The following is a 19,868-nucleotide window of genomic DNA, read 5'->3' on the forward strand; positions in this document are numbered from 1 at the left end:
GAGGTACTTCATGCCTCGTCATATAAAAATAAGAAAATTAATTAAATAATAAAATTAAAAAATATATGATTAACTTTAAAATAGTAGAATAATAAAATAAATAAATTAAAAATAAAAATATATTTTAACAAATTAGTTAAGAAATAAAAGAGTTAAAAAAATATATAGATAAGTACTAAAATAAGATATCTTTTTTATTAATGTTACAGTTATAATAGTCAAACATATAATTTTTCTTCATCATTATAATCTGTCTAATTAAAATTTATATAGTTATATAATATAATGTAATTTTCTGGAAAAAGAATAAATATTAAAAAATTATATGTATGTGCGCATACCACAAATAGTCTCTAGAAGTGTCTGTGACTGTGTTCTGGACTCTGCTCACAGGAAGCCTCCAAAAGGCGACCTTTGAAATGCAAGCATCCAAAATTGTTTCCATGTACTTTTCATATTTGAAAGAAATTTAAATTTGAGCTAGATCATGTATTTTTAGAAGGATATTTCGTAATTATATAACTGCCAAATCATTCGGATAAAAAATGGAGTATTGTTTATGCGTTTATGGTGTGTTTGGATGAAAAATTTTACAAATTTAAAGAATTTTAATTTTTTTTGTATTTGAATTATTTTGATTTTAATTTCTATCATTCTTAAAATATTTTGTTTGGATAGGTCAATTCAAATTTCTTAAATTTTAAATTATTAGGTTAAATATGATAATTTGATTCTACCGTAGTAAAATTGATTTAAAAAATATATTTATATGTTGAGAATTTTAAATTAAATTTTATAAAAATAAATATTAGCTAATTTTTAAACATTTAATAATTTCAAAAATTAATATTAGATACTATTAATTTTTTAAATATTTCAGTAATTAAAAATATGAAGAGATAAAATATAAGATAAAATATATAAGTGAAATAAGAATAAAAAAAATATGAGGAATTTAAACTCTTACTTTTTTGGGAGAATTTGAAATTATACTATTTCAAGGAATTTTACAAATGTTTGAATTTCAAATTCTTTAAAAATCCTCAATCCAAACAAGACATTTCACCTCAAAGAATTTAAAAATTTTCAAATAAATAAGTTACTCCATTTAAATTCCTCGTCCAAACACACTTTTAAAGTTCCAAAAGACATTTAAAAATAGACTTAGATAAGTTTTTTTTTTATAAATATTTTTAGAAGAAATAACAGAAAGAAAATTTAAAATATTTTTTCCTATGAAATAAAACTAGCACATACATATATAAGTTTAAAATAAGATTTTAAAGAAATTAATATAAAAAACTTCTACGAATTAATTTATATGAAAAAAAAACTTTTTTCAAATTTTTCTTCCTACTTTTTTTATAAGTGTTTTTAGATTATCCTAACATGTCACTAACATTTTATAAGTTACACAATATAGAGTGACAAAATGAGTTATTTAGTAATAAGTGTTTTTAGATAATTAGTAATATTTTATTATTTTTAATATTATTGTGAAGTATAATATATTTTTTAAAATTATTTGGTTATTTTTATATTTTATTTCCTTTCAAATTAGTATTCATTTTTTTTTATTTTCTTTTAGTTTTTAAAATGAGATAATATAATATAAATTTTTAAATAATAATATATTCAAACACTTTAAAATTATTTAAGTAATTGTTAATATGTATATCTAATCTTAAAACCCCTTTCTATTATGTCCCTTATAATTGTCATCTTTTAATCTTAAAATATATATTATTAACTTAAAAAATTATCAAAAATTTATAATTAAGAATTTTAATATTAATAATTAACTTATTCATCAATTATAATTAAGTGTATGGTCAAAGAAAGTCGATCTAGTGACTCAAGATTCAATTTTTATTTATGTTAAAATAATATTTGATTAATAAAGAACATGTTTATAAACATAAAGTAATTTTTTATTGTATTTTAAAATATTAGGTAAAGCATGCTAAAAAAAATTACTAGATCATCAAATATTACTGTTTCTAAGTTTTGATCAACGGGGAGTCGATGTAAAAGTATCTTTTTATAATATTTATATATCTAAAATTTGTCTATTATATCCTTATTTGTAATCATTATTTTTCATAAAAATATATTTTAAAGTAACTAAATTAAAAATAGACTAGTGTATGTATATAATATTTTATTTCTTAATTTATATTCTTAGTTATTAAATTAAAAGAAAACATATCTAACTTCCTATAATATTATATTATTGAATTTTATTATTATATTGCAATAAAAACATTAATATTATGTATATACTCGAAGAAATATATTTTTTAATTGAAACTTAAATAATATAATAATCATCAAATCTAATCATATTTAATTCACCTAATTATAATTAATGATACATTTAATTGCTGACATTGATTTATTTATTTATTATGTAACCTCAATAAAAACAGTGATATAAAATTAACGAACACTTGCACACACGGATGCGTTAAAATATATTTTTAATCCCTACATTTCATTTATTTTAAATTTATTCTCTATATTTAACTTTTTAATTTATGCTTATAATTTTTGTGTAACTCAATCTTTTTTGTGTTGACTTAATAAATATCTTCAACTTTATATTTCTTATGTTGAATGCATGTTTGTTGGAATTACCACAATTAGATCCTTTACTTCTTTTTACCCCTCACATTTGACCTTATTTCCTTCTTCTTTTTTTTTCAAACAACATTGTTGAAATTAATTAACATAAGCGAGAGTAAATTTTTTTCAAAGGAGAAGAGGTAAAATGACACACGTCACATGTGACATGCACACATGAGTGTTCTTGACTTTAAAACTTATATTAAAGAACATGAAAATAATGTGATTTTTAAATAAATTAATGAACCATTAATTAAAAAAATCATCAAAATTGATATTATTGTAATATAAAAAAAATATAATTAATAGTAGATGACTATAGTTGTAATAACGACAACAATAATGGTGTTAACAACAACAAAAGTAATGATGATAATGATGGTGTGCTAATGTAACGATAATAGTAGTGATATTAGTGAACGTGACGATTTTAATGGTGGTGATAACTGTGATTTTAATGATAGTGGTAACAACGATGATAATAGAGAAAATTATAATAGTAACAATACGTGACAATTTTATTTGTAATCTTTTAATCAAAATTATTTATTTAAATTTAAGAGTTAAGATTAAACGTTCTCATTCTCACACAAAAACAACATTTTCATAATATACGCAATATATATATATATATATATATATATATATATATATATATATAATATTTGTACATATTAACAATTTTCTCCATTTTAAAATAATTAAAAAATCTCAACTTTATTTATAGATTTTAAAAAATAACAACTAATATTAAATTGTCCAACATGATTAATGAGTATGTAGATAAATTGATAAAAAAAAATTTCCAACTTAACTATTACTTTCGAGTTTGAACCATGGATATCTATTGCAGTACAAATAAAGTCTTACATCATTGAATCATGAGGAAAAAATAAAGGTTTATAAAATGCACATAGTCATCATTAGTATGAGACCCTTTAGGAGATAACTAAAAGCAAAATTATGAGAGTTTATATCCAAAGTAGATAATATCATACTAATATGAAAATATGTGTGTGTGAACTCTTAATGTTCAACAATGGTATCAGAGCTATTGGTTTCGATATTAGAGTTGTTGGTTTCAACCAAGTAATCAACTTAAAGTCTCGGGTGAGTATTTGACAATTGGAAGTGATGGGTCCAAGTGTGAAATTCTTTGTGTCAAAAGTCTTCTTGATAATGTGGAGATCAGACAGTATGTCCTATTGATGTTTGAACTAACTACAGTGCAAGTATCTAGAACTAATAGATGTAACTAAAACTTTAAGAGTCACCATTGAATACTACAATTGGAAAAAATATATTTTGTTGAAAAAGAAGTTAAACCATGACCATTTATTTAAAGAGAAATTTGTTGAAATACAAACAAAATCTTACATCATTGGATTATGAAGAAAATAAATAATAAAGATATATAAAATATACATAATTTCCACTGATACGAGACCTTTTAAAAGATGATTAAAAATAAAATCATAAAAATTTAAACCCAAAATACATAATATTATACCAATGTGAAATCGTGTGAATCCCAAATGTCCTACAATATGTATATGCATAAGAAGTTCTCTCTACCTTCTTAATTATTATCTAACTTCTATTACATTTTATGTTCTAAATAAATATATTGAAAACACAGTGTTTCTTTTCTACCAGTTATATATATAAAAAAAACATTAATATTAACAATCAAAATTTTCATTAATTGTAATTAAATATATTATATTTGAGTTTCAATCAACGGCACACATTTCTTCGAGTGTAGTTTATATATTATATGTAGAGAGATATTTGTCACTGCATCTACCGTTCAAACCTATTCAGGGCTCCCCTTAATACCAAAATGGAAAGAAAAAAAAAACTAAAAAAATTAAAGACAGCAACCAAATTCTAAGCAACATGCAGACTAGAGCTACACCAATAAATACTTTTTCGCCTCTATAAGACATGTATAAACAATAAACAGTACACAAGATAATAAAATGTAGTTTATAAATTTCAGTTTTTTTACGAATTATAGTTCTATCATGCTCCTCAATATTTCCATGTTTTCTTCTCATTTCTTCATTAGAAGAACCACTGTGTGAGCCGCTATGCTTCTATTTTCTCCAAGGCTATCTACCTTCTCATGAGTTTTTGCTTTGATATTTACTACAGAAGAGTCCACTCCAAGCAATGCAGATAAGTTGGCCTTGATAGTATCCTTGTGTGGGCTTAGTTTTGGCCTCTGAAGTATCAATGTAGCATCTAAATTTCCAATCTCATAACCAGCCTCATGCATAAGTCTCACCTGTAAAATACCACAACACAAATTAGAAGATGTAGATAAAATATCCGGCAGTTGTACTTGTACATGTGGTACATAATTATCTTCAATCATACTCCTAGGAAAAAAAATTGAATAACCAAATATGATTTCCCTCGTACAGCCATCATATAGATTCAAATTGTTAATAAAAAATCGAATAGATTCAGAGATTCAATGAAAAATAACTTTCAAAAAATGTAAAATGTACAATGTAACGATTTTATACTAGAAATTAACAAAAAAGCTTACCTATAAGTTTCTCAAAACAAAACTATGAGTAAGAACAGAATTGTTAAGCCTTTATTTTAGAATACCCAAATAGAGAGCATATCATAAGAAAGTGATAATGTGAAACTTCAGAAAGAAAATGAAGCGGAATAATAATAGGGCATGGTCAAAAGTGCTGCTTCATTTTCTTTTCATTTAACAATTCAAGCTTATCAAAATTTTCAATTTCATTAATGAGAATTGATGAAAGAAATATAAAAATGAAATATAATGAATCATTGAATCGGATAATTCATATTGAAGATACAGAACTGAAGCAAATCATCCATGTAGTGTACCATTCAAAGTCCTATGTTATTCGTCACACGACATGAATCATATCGAATCTGTGTTATCTGAATCACAAATCATATGATTCTAAAAACTGCAAGTAAACTACGGAAAACAAATGGTAAATGCAGCGTTGGAAATCAAGTAACTCATCAAAATAGGAATCCATGTTTGAGGGCAATCTATTTACTTATTTAATACCTACAAAATCACAGGTTGAATAATAGACCTTATCATTTTCCCTCTTACTAGCTTTGGTAGGAATTTCATATTTTTTTTTCTTTGTTCCATGAACCAAGTTGATGCAATATGATAAAACTAACAATCAACGACTAATTTGTAGTTGTGAAAAATAATTTTGATTAATCAAACGTTATTTTGATACTGTGAAAATTGATCCTGAAAACACCATGTCATCCTCTATTCCAAAGGAGGCCTTGCAACCACTAGGTTTGATTAAACACAGTCAATAACTAGATTCAGAAAGGCTTATTTATTCATTTTTTAACAGTAAAAATTACAATGATAACAACATAATTAGAATCTAAAACTGTACCTACCGCATACTACTCCAACTACCACCGCTGTCATCAAGTCAGAATGGCCGAGTGGTCTAAGGCGCCAAACTCAAGTTATGGTATTCCATGTTTGATTTGCGAAAACATTTTGTTTTCTCTAATTAGAACTAAAACACTACATAATTCTCACTTCGTTTCTAGTCAAATATTTGTATAGTAAATGAAAAAAAAACAAATCCTCGGAAGACAAAACAAAATGACATTCGTTATTAATGAAAACCAAAAAAAAAAAAAATGTCGTAATTCCTTCTTTCTGACTTAAATTTTTGTGAGGTGAATCCCAAATCTTAACTCTATCTCCTAGGCTGAATGATATTGACATGTTAGGATTGAATAAAATAACGGAAAGCCTACGCCTAAAAGAAGAGTAAAAAGGAATTAGAATACTCACAGATTCTTTGATGAAGACGGAAGAGTCACAACCCTTCCACTTGGGATCGGAATCGGGAAATATCTGGCCAATATCAGGAAGACCTAAGGCCCCGAGAATGGCATCGACGACGCAGTGAAGGAGAACGTCCCCATCGGAATGAGCCTCGCAGCCTCTGTCGTGGGGTATGTTGATTCCGCCGATGATTAGGGGGTAACCGGGTTCCAATCGGTGGAGGTCAAAGCCGTGGCCGACGCGAAAGGGAAGGGCCTTGGAGGGGGTGGAGCTGGCTGCGGATTTCTCGATTTGGATGGAGGGGGTCGGAGTTGAAGCCGCAGAGGCAGAGGCAGAGGCAGAGGCTGAGAGACGGAGGGTGTGGTGTTGGCAAGGAAAGGAGAGAAACCGCTGAGAGGGTTTGGGTGTGGTTGTTGTGAATGGGAAGAGGATGGAAGATGCAGTAATGGAAGTTGCCGCCATAGCCGTTTACTTTGGGGAGGGGACCCTCTGCTTTGCCACCAATTGAAATTCAGAGATGACCACCAGTTTCTGTGAGCGCCTCACGCTGCTATACTATACTATATTATGCTGTGCTGCGTGCAGTCGCAGCTGACTTCCATAAAACAAAATCAATTTCAACATAATTCTTATTATTTTTTTCATACGTTCAAGTATTCAACATAATTATTATTATTTTTACCCATATGTTCAACATAATTGTTATAAAAAAAATTTAACAATTTTGTTGTTTCTAAGTCCCCCTTCCTCCGTTTAAAATTAATATTTTTATAATAAAAATATAATTATTTCTAAAACGAAAAAAGACTCATTCTAAAATAAAAATATATTTTCTATGACTCTATATTCAAAATAGAGATTAAATCTAAATCTTTCATTAATAGATACAAGTATCCAGCTATATGTATTAACAATTTTTGGTGTAATAATAATGTTTTAGTCTTTTGTTTTTGTTATAAAATTTTACTTTTTCTAAGTTTTTTTTTTCCCGACTCTGTCCCAATCTAATTAAGAAGATAAATTAATACTTGCATTGAAAAAAGATACCATCTAATTCATATTAGTACAGCTGTAATGATCCTTATTCTTATTTATTATTGTAAGTAGTTGGAAATAAAATATGAGAATCTGTAGAATAATTTATGACAATAGTAGTTAAAAAGCTGAAGACATATTAGTCTAAGTTTCTTAATTGAGTATATTTCTTAATTTTGATCACCAAAAAAAAAGTATATTTCTTAATTGAGCATGCTACATAGTCTTTCATTCGGTTCTAAATACAAGTCATGAGAAAACACATATTTATTATTAGTTTAAATTTACTCTATTGATTAATACCATCTTTAAAATACCCGTTTATTTAATTGAAGTTATATTTCAAATAATTTTTTATTTTTAATATCAAGTTTTAAAAAAAATAATAGTTTAGAAAATTAGGCTTTTTAAAATAAAATTGATGCAATTAAATGATATTAATTCACTTTTTTATTTAGTGTGAATTATTTTTTTATATTGTTTATATTCAAATTCAGACAGAATATTTCTTAATTATCGATCATAAACTTAATACATTTCCGATGTCATTCCATTAGGAGATCTTTAAATATTTCTTCCATTCTTATATATATAAAACACTCTTCTAATTTTATCTCTTTTCATATAAGATTTATCTTAAAATTGTCTATTACATTAATTTTTTTACTAAGATATTTTGGTTACTTTACAATAAATATTTTATATTAATAAGATAAATTCATCCGATCTCTTTCAAGAATTGGAGAAGACGAATTAGGCACAATAATTAATTAATTAGGTAAAGAGTAATAAAATAGAAAGAATGAAATGATGAATCTAATAAATTTAAGGATAATTTTGAAAAATAATATAAATTGTTAACATATATCCTCCTTTAAAGTGACGAAGAATTAAGATAAATGTACTTAAAAAAATAAGTTATATCTTCATCGTTGTTGTTTTAATTTTTCTTACTAATAAAAAAATATATCATCATCCAAAGACAATCTTATATTAGACATTATTAAGTGTCAAGAAGACATTTGATATGTGAAAATTTTACTTTTCTAAAAACCTGAAATAAAAAATGTTAATTTTGTGCATTTAATTTATTATTTTTTTAAAAATAATAATAATTCTAGCTAATATTATTTTTCGAAAATGGTTTTTGCATAAATTTTCACAAAACTATTTTTATGGAGGAGTTAAGAAACTAACTTTATCAAACTAAGAATAAATTTTAATACGATAAAAATGTCATATTAATTTTATTTATTTATTTAATGAAGTAAAAATCCTTAATTTTTAAAAAAGTTTAAAAATATTTATGATCAATGAAACAAATATTCATAATTCTCAAATATAAAAAAATTTATCATTTACCAATCATTCACAAAATGTAAAATTATGAGCAGATTCTTTTTTTTTTTTTTGTGCAAGATTAATCTCTGGTTAAACCCAACTCTTTATTGGTTAAACTAGTTTAGTTTATTTAAAAAAAAAAAAGATAAAAATATATTTTATTTATTAAAAAAAATCATTTTTCCTAAATAATCGCTTTCTAAATATGCATTCATTTAATGAGTATTCGATTTTGTTTTAAACATGTTATTCATTTAATGTGTACTTGATTTTGTATAAAAAAATGTTATTCATTTAATGTGTACTTGATTTAGTTTAAAATATAAGTTAAAAAATCACTGTTCCTCCTCCAAAAATAATTGTCACAAAGGGAAAAAAATTTTCCCAAAACATTTATCATTTAAAGTTTTCAAAATAGTATTAGTTATGATTGATCTATAAGTTAAAACTTATAAATTTAAAGCTTTAGAGTCTACACTTAAAAATAATTTGTTATTGGATTTTATAAAGCTAAAACGGTCACAAATATTAGTAAAAAAATTAAATATATTGCTCTTTTTATTTTAAATATAAAATTTTCTCTCAAATTTTACTTTAAGGCTCAATCGTTATTGGGTCGACTTAAACTATTACCTTTAATGTTAAAGTTCTCTCATCTATTTATTACTTTTTATAAAATTAAATAAGATTACTTTTATAAAATTATTATTTTTTCTCATCTATTTATTATATTTTCTTAGTCTTTGTAAAGCATTCAAAATTGATAGATATTTTAGAATGGAGAAAGTATTTGTTAATATTTCAAGAAGAAGAAAAAAAGCTTTTTGAATTTCCCCCTTAAATAATCACTTTCTAGACATGCAATGACCGAATAGATTACTCTAATATTTCATATGCATTTTACTTGTGCAAAATCTTCGTATATGTTGGTTATCCAGAAAAGTCTCCCTATTTGTTTTAGCTTTAGAATTTTACGGTTTTAAACATATATCGATTATGAATTATACATAATCGGACTGTACAATTCTTTTAGCTATGTACTTCCCCAGATAATCATATCCATGAAAGTAAAGGGCCTCGATTTCAGCTCTCCTTCCGCTCTGGACCATTAAAGCCACTTCTTCCTTGTAATTATCCTGTTAACCACCATTTTGTTAATGGAAAACAACTTTAGTTGTAGAGAATATTCTTTTGTAAGCCTTAGGATGGAAGGTGTACGGTGCACCTTGTTTTAACATAATAGTTCTTACGCGCGGCCTATATTCATGTACAACTATTGTGCACAAAGTTTCCTGCTTGGGCATCTAAGAATGTAGGATTCATTTGAAAATTTGGAATCTACCGAATGGTATGAATCACAATAACTATGTATGCCAAAATGTTCTGTACAAGAAATGAAGCAGAATAAACATGTGCAAGTGTGTAACTAATCAGGACTCCCAAGATAAACAAGCAATACCGTGGGGGCTAATTTAGCGGTTCTAGATAGCTTACCTGTAACATTCCCGAGGACATCAAGCTTTGAGCAATTTGCAGATCCTTTGGCTTCAATGGAACGAAAGATTGGTCTGGCAGCAAAGGTAGATCATGTCCCCGCAGTCCTAGCCATTTGACATTGCAAGCTAGATAATGCATATGAAAACATTTTTCAAGTTTGTTTCCAACACATTAGAGCTTCCATGTTTTGTGGTATACTGAGACTATAAAATTACCGTATCTGTATGCCTCCAGGCCCATTCCTACGCTTCCAAACTTGAAGGTGCATAGAATAGCTAACCCAGCTGGATTCCTTTAAAAGTTTAAACGCGGGCAAGGAGATTCATATCGTTACATTTATTATCAAAAGAGGAAGAAGCAGAATGTCTCTTCTAAATATTACAGTGAAAAGTTATATATTTCAGAACAAAGGCAAGCAATAATACCAATCCACCAAAGCTAAAATTGGCAAGTCTGGAAAAGCTCGACTGATTCGATATAAAAGAAATCTGCATTTAAAAAAGAATTTTAGACACTAAACCACTCGGATCAGTGGATTAAGATTACTACAATACATTATATGGTAGTGTCATGTGTCACGTATGAATAAAAAACTTCTGTAATCATCCCGTAAAAGCTCTAAAGTTATTGAATTCTCTATCCTGTAAACTGGTGTACAGAGTACCTTGTGGCCATATCTGGGTAACCCTTAGCCGTGATAAGAATGCTTGGAATTTGATGAAAAAACCGGTCCTCAGTAAGCCGCTGAAATATTGCATGCTAAAGAAAACCAATTGTTACTGTATCAAAACGTATTCTTCATTTTTTCTTCCTTGGGAAATTATGAAACGTTTCTACCTTTTCAAAATAGCATAATATAATAGGTAAGTGAAATTGGGAATTCGAATAAACCAAGAAACCTCTATCAAACTCACCTTTTCCACAATCATAACGTACCGAGCATCAGAATTTAGAACCAAATTGTCTAACAAATTCAAGTCACCAGAAATTGCAAATCCAGAAGAACCACATAAAGAGCAATCGACAGCCTCTTTGCCCGGTTCCTACACAAGAAAAATCTAAGTCATTAATGTTTATATTTGCAATATTTCGTCAAACAGTGAGACAATCCGCTTCAAGTAAAATATACTAAAGTCTAAAGCATCTATCTGAACTCCGCGAAATTGCAAAATCCTCGAATGAAGGGTTCGTTCATGATTTACCTGCAAAATCAGACGCCCAGCAACGAGTCCTCGACTAGATGCCATGATTCCAAGACTGTAACGGCTGCACCGAAGCAATGCTACAAGATCTGTTTGGTATAGATTGAAATTCCCAATCAAAACGCCAAGTCATTAAACTCGAAGCAAACAACAGAGTAGTGATAACCTTGGATGGTCCTATTGACATGGGTTTGAGAAGGAAACAGGTATGGCGAATCACACAACATCTTGTAGAAGAGCTCCCTCTGTGTGACACGCTTTTCCTGAAGCAATATCTGATAGCACATTTCCATCACCTTCCACACTACAAGTATGAAACGTAGAATTTATTGAAAAGAAAAGAAAAAGTAAAGAAAAATGAAACACTGAATTTGTAGTTTGTACCCCTAACGAAGGCCTTTGCTGCATTAGGTCTCATCAGAGACCTTGTAGATACGGAATGGGAGAGAAAAACACGTGATAGCTCAGTTAACAGGCCATGATTCACTCGACTGTTACTCATTTTTCTCTGAATCTGATCGTTTCTTAGGTTTATTAAGCTAAAATTAGAAACGCATTCATATTTGTTTTCTGCTAGAAAAACCAGCTATAAGAATAAGATAACGCGGTACTAGAACAAATTAAACAAGTGATTATAAGTTATTCAGCTGCAACGGGTAGATTATAGCTTATGATTAAAATGGAAATTGTACCAGAGGCAAATCTGAGATGGCAGGGTTGGATGCGTTTAATATTTTGAGAAAATTGAGGACGGACACTTCAATTCTCGCTCGGACCTGCACGCATCAAAACGGAACTGGAACGATCAAAATACAGAAAGAAAGAGGATGGATGATGGACTAGCATTATAACCTGAGCAGGAGGGACGATATCAGCATAACAAAGCTCTTGATCGGAGAAGAACTTTAGCGTTGAATTCTGAAGATCTTCCATCGGAGAGAGTGAAATATCTAGAATTCGATGACTATAATTGGCGCGCAATGCCCGAATAAGAGGGCCTTGTGCCAAACACAATTTCGTGTCGTTTAACTACACATTCAAACGACAGTCGTTCCAGTGGAATATATTTTATTACTAGCAATTTTCTTTAATATTATATGGGTATTTTTTTACGTTTAATTAGTTTTATTAAAATACTTGTTAACTAATTTAATCATTTTAGAACTTACTTAAGGTGTTCTATGATCTACCCAATCTCACATTAATATTGTTAATGTCTAAAAAGTAAAATACCATACAATAAATATATATATATAAATTTTACAATTTTTATAAAATAACGATTCTTAAAAAATGAACCATATCTTATAAGTATTAAAATATCAAGTAATTCTTATAAAAAATAAATCTCATCATAGATTTAAAAAAATTATGAATCTTACAATATAAATAAGTTAACTTTTTAATTATTTTAATAATATGAGTATTATATAAGTGTTTAGTTAAGAACAGAAATTGATTCACTCTCTTTGTTTATGTCCAAATTGTGTTAGAAAGATGTTAAAGTTGTATTAAAGAAGTATTCAAACTAAAAAACAAATTAATTGTAACATAATGTAAATATATCATACGTATATCATAATGCATCCGATAAATGTCATGTTAAAAATATATTAAACATACTGACACGACATTCTGTAAATGTGTCAATGTTTCATAAAAAGTATGTGTAAGTTTTAAGTTTTGAAAATTTTAAAAATCAAAAGTTGATTTTATAATTTTAATTCCATTTTTTTTATGTGATTTTGCTTTCAAAATTTTTTATTCCAAAATCGAAATTCTCATTGTATAAATCACTTATTACTTTTTCATTTAGGATTCTTAATCTGGTGATAGTAAAACAACTTGGTGGTAACTAGGATAATACCAATGACTCTGGTAGATGGTGAAAATTAAGTGAATTGGTAATCACAATAATAATGACAACATAAAACAGAATTGAATCAAGTGATGGTGATTACAACAAAATGAACGACGATGATAATATAAACGCGCCACTGTATTGCTTACAAAATACAAATCAATTTTGCTTTTCTGCAAGTAAACAACATACAAGAACTTAATTGGTACTTGTTAAAACAGAAAAACCACGCATGATTTTGTTGTAACGGTATATTATAGTGGAGCTCTATTCCATAACATTAATGACGATAATACAATACATAGTTTGAACCTAAAATTCCTTGCCAATTATTTAAATTTGTACTAGCTAGTTCACTTGTAATGGCTTTTTTTACTTTAATTTTTCTTAACATGGATATGGCAGGGAAAATAACTAACATCTGTTTAATCTATCTGGCACATAGTCGCCTAATCGGAGATTACACATTAATTCACTTAATTTGTCTCCGCACCAGTGATTTGTGGAAACTGTTTGGCTAAAGCAAAGCAGACACTGAGCCCACGAAAGCAGCATTCATATATGTTGTAGGCTCGCTATGAGAAAAGTCAGATCTTGCATCATTGAATTTGTCATTTGAATCAGGGCCTCCAACAATGGCACCCACATGAGTATTGGGATTTGGATTACCAGAATTGTAATAGTCTGAGAGACCGTCATTGCAACCCACCTTCGCTGAGTGAACTTGGATTGAAGGAATGGATGAGCCTCTGTGATGCAATTGCTTTGGATATTTACTGCCAAATCCCACCATGTACGACATCTTCGTCGGATTGTTTCCTAGTATGTAGTCCACCTGCCAGCCACACATTATCCAGTAACATCCAATATATGTATGAAGTTCTGTTAGGTACTACGTACTATTATATATAAATTTTTTTGGGTCAATTCTAGATAGAGGCATGCCATCAAATATTCATAAATATTTATAAATATTTATGAATATTTATAAATATGTATTAATATTAGTAATTTTAAAAAAAAATAATTTTCTTAAAACATATGAAAAATAATTTTAAATTTATATTTAATGTTTATTTTATTAAAATAAAGAATTGACGTTGATTTTTGAATTTTTATTTAATGTTAATTTTATTAAAATAGTAAAATATAAAAAAAATGCAAGATAAATGTTCTGTTTTATTAGTTAAAATTATTAAAAACTACTAAGTTATGATAAATTTATTAAATACCAAAAGAAAATATTAGGTGCTATAGTTTAGGAAACAAATATTAGATAGTTGTAGACTATTAAATATTCATATGATTCTAATTAATTTTTATATAACATGTATTCAAGTCTTTTAGTATTTTTTTTAATAAATTTTAACGAATTAAAAAAAATGTGTTGAAAAGAATGTGACAAAGTCGAGAATGTGTTCTTGATATTTTTCTTCTATTTATTGTATGCACTTAATTATAAGACGGATCGGTGTATACCTGTGTTTTGGCAAAGGCTCTAATTTGGGAGGGGGTGAAATGCGCGGAGCCACACTGGATTCCATTAATATGATTTCTGTTTAGAATTTTGGAGAAAATGAATAGCACCATGGTTGAGCTCGTGGCATATTGCAAATTACTACTATCCCTAGTAAACAGAAGCCCACCTGCAGTACCGGTGAACAATATACATAATTCGTTACTTCAGCTCATTCCGTCTGTTGAATGAAATATACAAGACACCTATTTGCCTGATGTATCTTTTCCATCAATAATAACATCACTAGTTATGAGTAAAAATAATAAAATTATTAGTGAATAACGTATACATATATACCAGGAGTTGTTCTAATCTGTACAGAGCTACTTCCTGGCATCACTGCACATATAAATGATTCTGCGTCACTCTTAATCTTCGCCAAGTCTTTCTTCCCACCATAGAATTCCTGGAGAAAATAAATAAAAAGGGGTAGAATTTTAATATATATTTCCTTCAATCCAAGGATAAATAAAATAATATATACCAATTTGTCACATTATAGCTAGTTTACTGTCAAATTATTAAATGTATATATAATGGACCTCCGTTAGTAATGTCTGAGCCCCAACAAATTTGTTATCCCAGCTGAATTCAGACACCGCATGACTCCAACCTTGGTTGCCAGTGATGTAGCTCAAGTACTTGCTTTCTCCACTCGCCTTATATAGCCAAGAAGCAGCCCATAGCAATTCATCCTATTTTGTACAGAATACGAATCACGACATTAATGAAATAATTAACGTTCTATGAAAATTTATTTGGTGTTTAAATGTTAACATGCCAGGAGCAGCATCTTTTACCTGGTAACCTGAGTACGAGCAATAGAACGGGCAAGAACCCGAGTAAGTACCTCTGTGCTTGTCCGCAAATTCAAACAGCTGAAAAACATCGTTAATATATATAGGTTATTATTAAAATACTAATTAATTTGTTAGGTGGAAGCACGTAAACATATTTTTATATCTCTAATATTTTGTTCTCATATATATAGAGGCGCCGGACAATTGCTTATGATGATACATGAATGAAAATATATGCTACTTAAATTGCTTACTGATTTTGACTGGCTTAGCAGCGTGGAGGAATAATTGGCATCTATTTTCTTGAAGACAACAGAAGCAGCAGAAAGAGCAGCAGCAGACTCGGCTGCAGCTTCAGTTCCTGGGGAATTAGCATCTATCTTGGTGACCGTTCTTGGTGTATCCATGTCTTCCGGTCGCTCCCAACATTGGTGATCGGAGTTTCCATCTCCAACCTATCACCATATATAGCAACACATATATGTACCATTTAAATGTGAACAACACAATTAATAGAGTTGACATGGTGTCAAAAATATTTAAGGATTTTAGTTCATCCTTGAGACAATTAACAAATAAATGAGTTGTAGCACATTAAAAGAGTAAAGAAGAGAGAGTTTCTTATATCAAAACTCTAAATTTTTTAAGATACATAGAATTTTTATGCATACTTCTTATTATTGATGCACCTTTCTCTTTTCAATTAATTATTTACTTGTTTAGGTTGTGAGTTGATGGCCCGGCTATAATGGCATTCAGTGATTAAATTGTCGTGCTTGCCTATCAAAGGAAAGCCAAGATATCCCCCATGCATTCCTTTCAAGGTATAAAAAGCCTTGGTATCATTTTTTTTATTATTATAAAATGGTTTCAATTTGCTGTTGTATTGCATAACTTATCTAAACAAACCATTATTTTTTTAGTTTCGAACGCAGATTAATCTTTTTTGTCAGTTTATGTCAATGGCCAAAATATAAAATCATTATCCTCGTTAACATATAGAAACAAACCTGTGTATAGAGGGTAGTTGGGGAAGTGTGGGCTCTTAATATGAAGTCTGCACCCCAACGGATAGCACTGTGGAGGTAGCCAAGTTGGTTGACCGAAGATATCTCACTCTTATACTCATCAGCAGACCAACTCAACAAGGTGGTTGTAAATGCCATAGGCCATCCAAACTTCACGTTGTCACCAGCATCGTAGTATCCACCAATCAAATTCACCTGCCAAAAATAATATATGATTAATTAAGAAATGTATACATGAAACACTTGTATATAACCATAGCATTGCATGTGGATTATTAGTTTATGACAATGTAGGATTAATTATATATGTCATATATACATTTTGAAGTTTGCCATCTGATAGAGCCGAGTCTCCCCTCCACTTCACTCTTTGGCTGGTGGGCAACTTCCCTGAGCGTTGTCCTTCAAAAAACAAGATGGCTTTGCCAACAGCATCTGCATAGTCATAATTATTGGCTTCCGTCGCCGCTAGACCATTGTGACTAACCATGGCACAACAAAATAACACACCAATGAACACAAAATTGTACCCCATGGTGACTCTTAACTCTGCACGATTCAGCTAAACTTGCAAGTATATATAGAGAAGAATGCCCGTTAATTAATACCTAACTGGTGCATAATGAAGTGGTGGTGGAATGGGAGATAACGTGACGTATAGTAATCCCTATATATATGCATATGAGAATTAAAGACAGACTAGCTAATGAGTCACGGAGATAAGTGGTGTAAGTGTTATGGACAAGAGATATATATATATTCTGTACCCATTCCCTCTGAAGTCTGAACGTTGTTTTCCGTGTTTGTAATGCCTTCTTCTTCACATGCATGATTAATTATCAAGATTTCTATTTTGGGTTACCTAAGATTATGAATTTTCATACAGGAAATGACGCGATAGATTTTGGTATGTAAATAGTATATTAGATAAGGAAAAGGTTAGGCAGCAACGCAGCATGTATGGATCTGTTTCTTTACTCAACAAATGGGATTGCCGTTGACGTTTCACATTCTAAGTTGCTCCATTATACAGACACATATAGATACGTGTTCATTTATGCTTCAAAAATGTTTTTTTAGAAACCTATATAAAATAAACACTCAAACACCACTTTAAAAAATATTTTCTCTTTCCTCAAGTGTTATATGTGGGGGAGATTAAGGTAAAAAAATAAATAAATAATAAAAATAGAAACTGATCAATGTTGGTAACTTAAGAAAAATGAGTATTAAAAAAATAGGACTCTTTTATGTAAAGATTTGATAGGTTACTATACATCAAAAAATATTAAATAGTCAATTATACTAAGATTTTCATATAACAAAATTTGAATATCCATACAATAGATATAAGGTGAAAAAATATGAAAAACATAAAACTCCTTATGGGTTATATATAAACTATGTACATATATAATATACATATAAAAATATACAAAATACCGAAAACATAAACTTTATCATCGGTTAAGTGTCTAAAGATACTATATCAGAATAATATCACAAAATCATGTTATCTCCAACATGACCCTCCACCAAGTCATCCATCCAACCTAATTTTTCTCTACTCTTAAGTATGATTATTGCAACCTAACAATAAGGAAAGGAAAGGGTAAAGTTGTGAAAGAAACAATATAACAACATATAGTGAAAATCACAACTTATAACAATATAAACAACTTATATCAACAAGGTAACTCAAAGCCTAACATCAACTTCAAACATCATTCACAACTTGCAACTTTCACTACACAAGTAACTTCATACACAACTTAACAACTTTAAACAAATATTAATATATCATTAAGCATATCAACTTATGGAGATCTTTTACAACTGAGGTGAGCAGTTTAAGTAGCTAGACCCTACCAAACCATAATGTTAAGTATAGGCAACTTCAGGCCTCTCTAAGCACTTGTTTAACAAATTATTTGATTTCTCAAGTCTCATTACCTAAATTAGGAAAATCTAATACTACTGTCAATGTAAAATAACTTGGGTGTAGGCCTACCATGACCTTAACACGCATAACTAAGTTTTATATCAAATTAGTCCACTTATCCTTCAAATATGACACATCTTTCCAGTAACCATTTATGGATTTTACTCCTCAAATTCATACCTTACTTCATTTTGGCCATTTATAATACGTAAGATTTGACCTGACCCACATACGATTCCACACAAAATCTAGAGGTGACAACTAAAAAATAACTTTTCATTTAGGAGGCAACTTACTCACTTAAGGGTTTTCACCTTCAAGCTCTGAGAACACCATAACTTATATTCATACAGTAAAATATTTTAATTTTTAAAACAATTTTACTCCCATCTAATTTTTATTTATCTCAACTTAAACATGCATCACATGTCTATACAACTTAACATCTTTAATCAACTTACAACTCACAACTTAGTCAACTTTCATTCATAAACAACTTAAGCAACTTAAACGTCATTATAAATCATCATAAATCAATTATAATGGATTATAATCATACAACATCATATATCATGTGGGTAACCAGCATATTTAACATACTTTTAGCACTTAGGCAACTAAAACAATAATTTCTCATTCAGCAAACCACGTTTGACACCATTCTCCAAATGTCTGACGCCATTGAGACAGAGAGCCTCTAACTCATCCACACTTGGCACCAATCCACTTGTGTTTATAGTGTATATGAGACAAAGAGGCTCTATGTCAATCATGGCCAGCATAGCTAAACTTACGTCTGACATTATCCAAACAAAGAGTCTTAGTCTGACTCATATTTGATGCCACAAAACTTGCATCCGATGTTATTTTTTATTTTTTATTTTTTAATATATTATGCATGCTATTTTTTTTTAAATATTTTTCTTACTTTTTAATCGGCTAATTTACTTTTAATATTGTATTCTTAGAGAAAAAAAAATATCTATTTTACTTAAACACTTATAATTTATTTTTAATATTTTACTTTTATCTTTGAAAACAAAATTATTACTTGTAATATATAAAAAAGAAATGTATTAAAATTAATCAAAATTTTAAAAATGAAATTTAGAAATATGTTATAAACCTTTAGGTAAATTATAATATTTAAAAAAAAATCCAATATTAAAACATGAAGAAAATGAAAAGT

General features: G+C 28.7%; 3 protein-coding genes across 9 annotated transcripts; all 3 read right to left on the reverse strand.

Annotated features, from left to right (window-relative positions):
* Positions 1–4,538: 4,538 nt before the first annotated feature.
* ISPF (isoprenoid F) lies at positions 4,539–7,033 on the reverse strand. Its single transcript, XM_020360548.3, has 2 exons — positions 6,461–7,033; positions 4,539–4,915 (listed from the first exon to the last, which is right to left on the reverse strand). The coding sequence occupies exons 1-2, from the start codon at positions 6,914–6,916 to the stop codon at positions 4,682–4,684; spliced, it is 690 nt and encodes a 229-aa protein (XP_020216137.2). The 5' UTR covers positions 6,917–7,033; the 3' UTR covers positions 4,539–4,681.
* Positions 7,034–9,369: 2,336 nt separating this feature from the next.
* On the reverse strand, positions 9,370–13,413 carry SPO11-2 (sporulation 11-2). Of its 7 annotated transcripts, none has more exons than XM_029271926.2 (11): positions 12,382–13,413; positions 12,222–12,305; positions 11,914–12,043; positions 11,696–11,833; positions 11,530–11,618; positions 11,242–11,370; positions 10,992–11,086; positions 10,753–10,815; positions 10,543–10,619; positions 10,325–10,431; positions 9,370–9,966 (listed from the first exon to the last, which is right to left on the reverse strand). In XM_029271926.2, exons 1-11 carry the CDS (start codon positions 12,460–12,462, stop codon positions 9,832–9,834), a joined length of 1,128 nt encoding a protein of 375 aa, XP_029127759.1. In that variant the 5' UTR covers positions 12,463–13,413; the 3' UTR covers positions 9,370–9,831. The 7 variants fall into 7 exon arrangements, with proteins under 7 accessions (XP_029127759.1, XP_020216133.1, XP_082922712.1 ...); XM_020360544.3 differs by having other exon boundaries at positions 9,372–9,966; positions 10,325–10,452; XM_083066586.1 differs by having other exon boundaries at positions 9,372–9,966; positions 10,325–10,452; positions 11,914–12,053; positions 12,382–12,434.
* A 213-nt stretch (positions 13,414–13,626) lies between these two features.
* Positions 13,627–17,439, reverse strand: LOC109800611 (endoglucanase). The gene is made up of 8 exons (XM_020361396.3): positions 17,057–17,439; positions 16,720–16,932; positions 15,964–16,164; positions 15,710–15,787; positions 15,452–15,604; positions 15,207–15,315; positions 14,870–15,036; positions 13,627–14,225 (listed from the first exon to the last, which is right to left on the reverse strand). The coding sequence occupies exons 1-8, from the start codon at positions 17,270–17,272 to the stop codon at positions 13,908–13,910; spliced, it is 1,455 nt and encodes a 484-aa protein (XP_020216985.2). The 5' UTR covers positions 17,273–17,439; the 3' UTR covers positions 13,627–13,907.
* Between the last annotated feature and the right edge of the window lie 2,429 nt (positions 17,440–19,868).

Source organism: Cajanus cajan, chromosome 11 (genome assembly GCF_000230855.2).
Source record: "Cajanus cajan strain Asha chromosome 11, NIPB_CcT2T_4, whole genome shotgun sequence".
Taxonomy (NCBI): domain Eukaryota; kingdom Viridiplantae; phylum Streptophyta; class Magnoliopsida; order Fabales; family Fabaceae; genus Cajanus; species Cajanus cajan.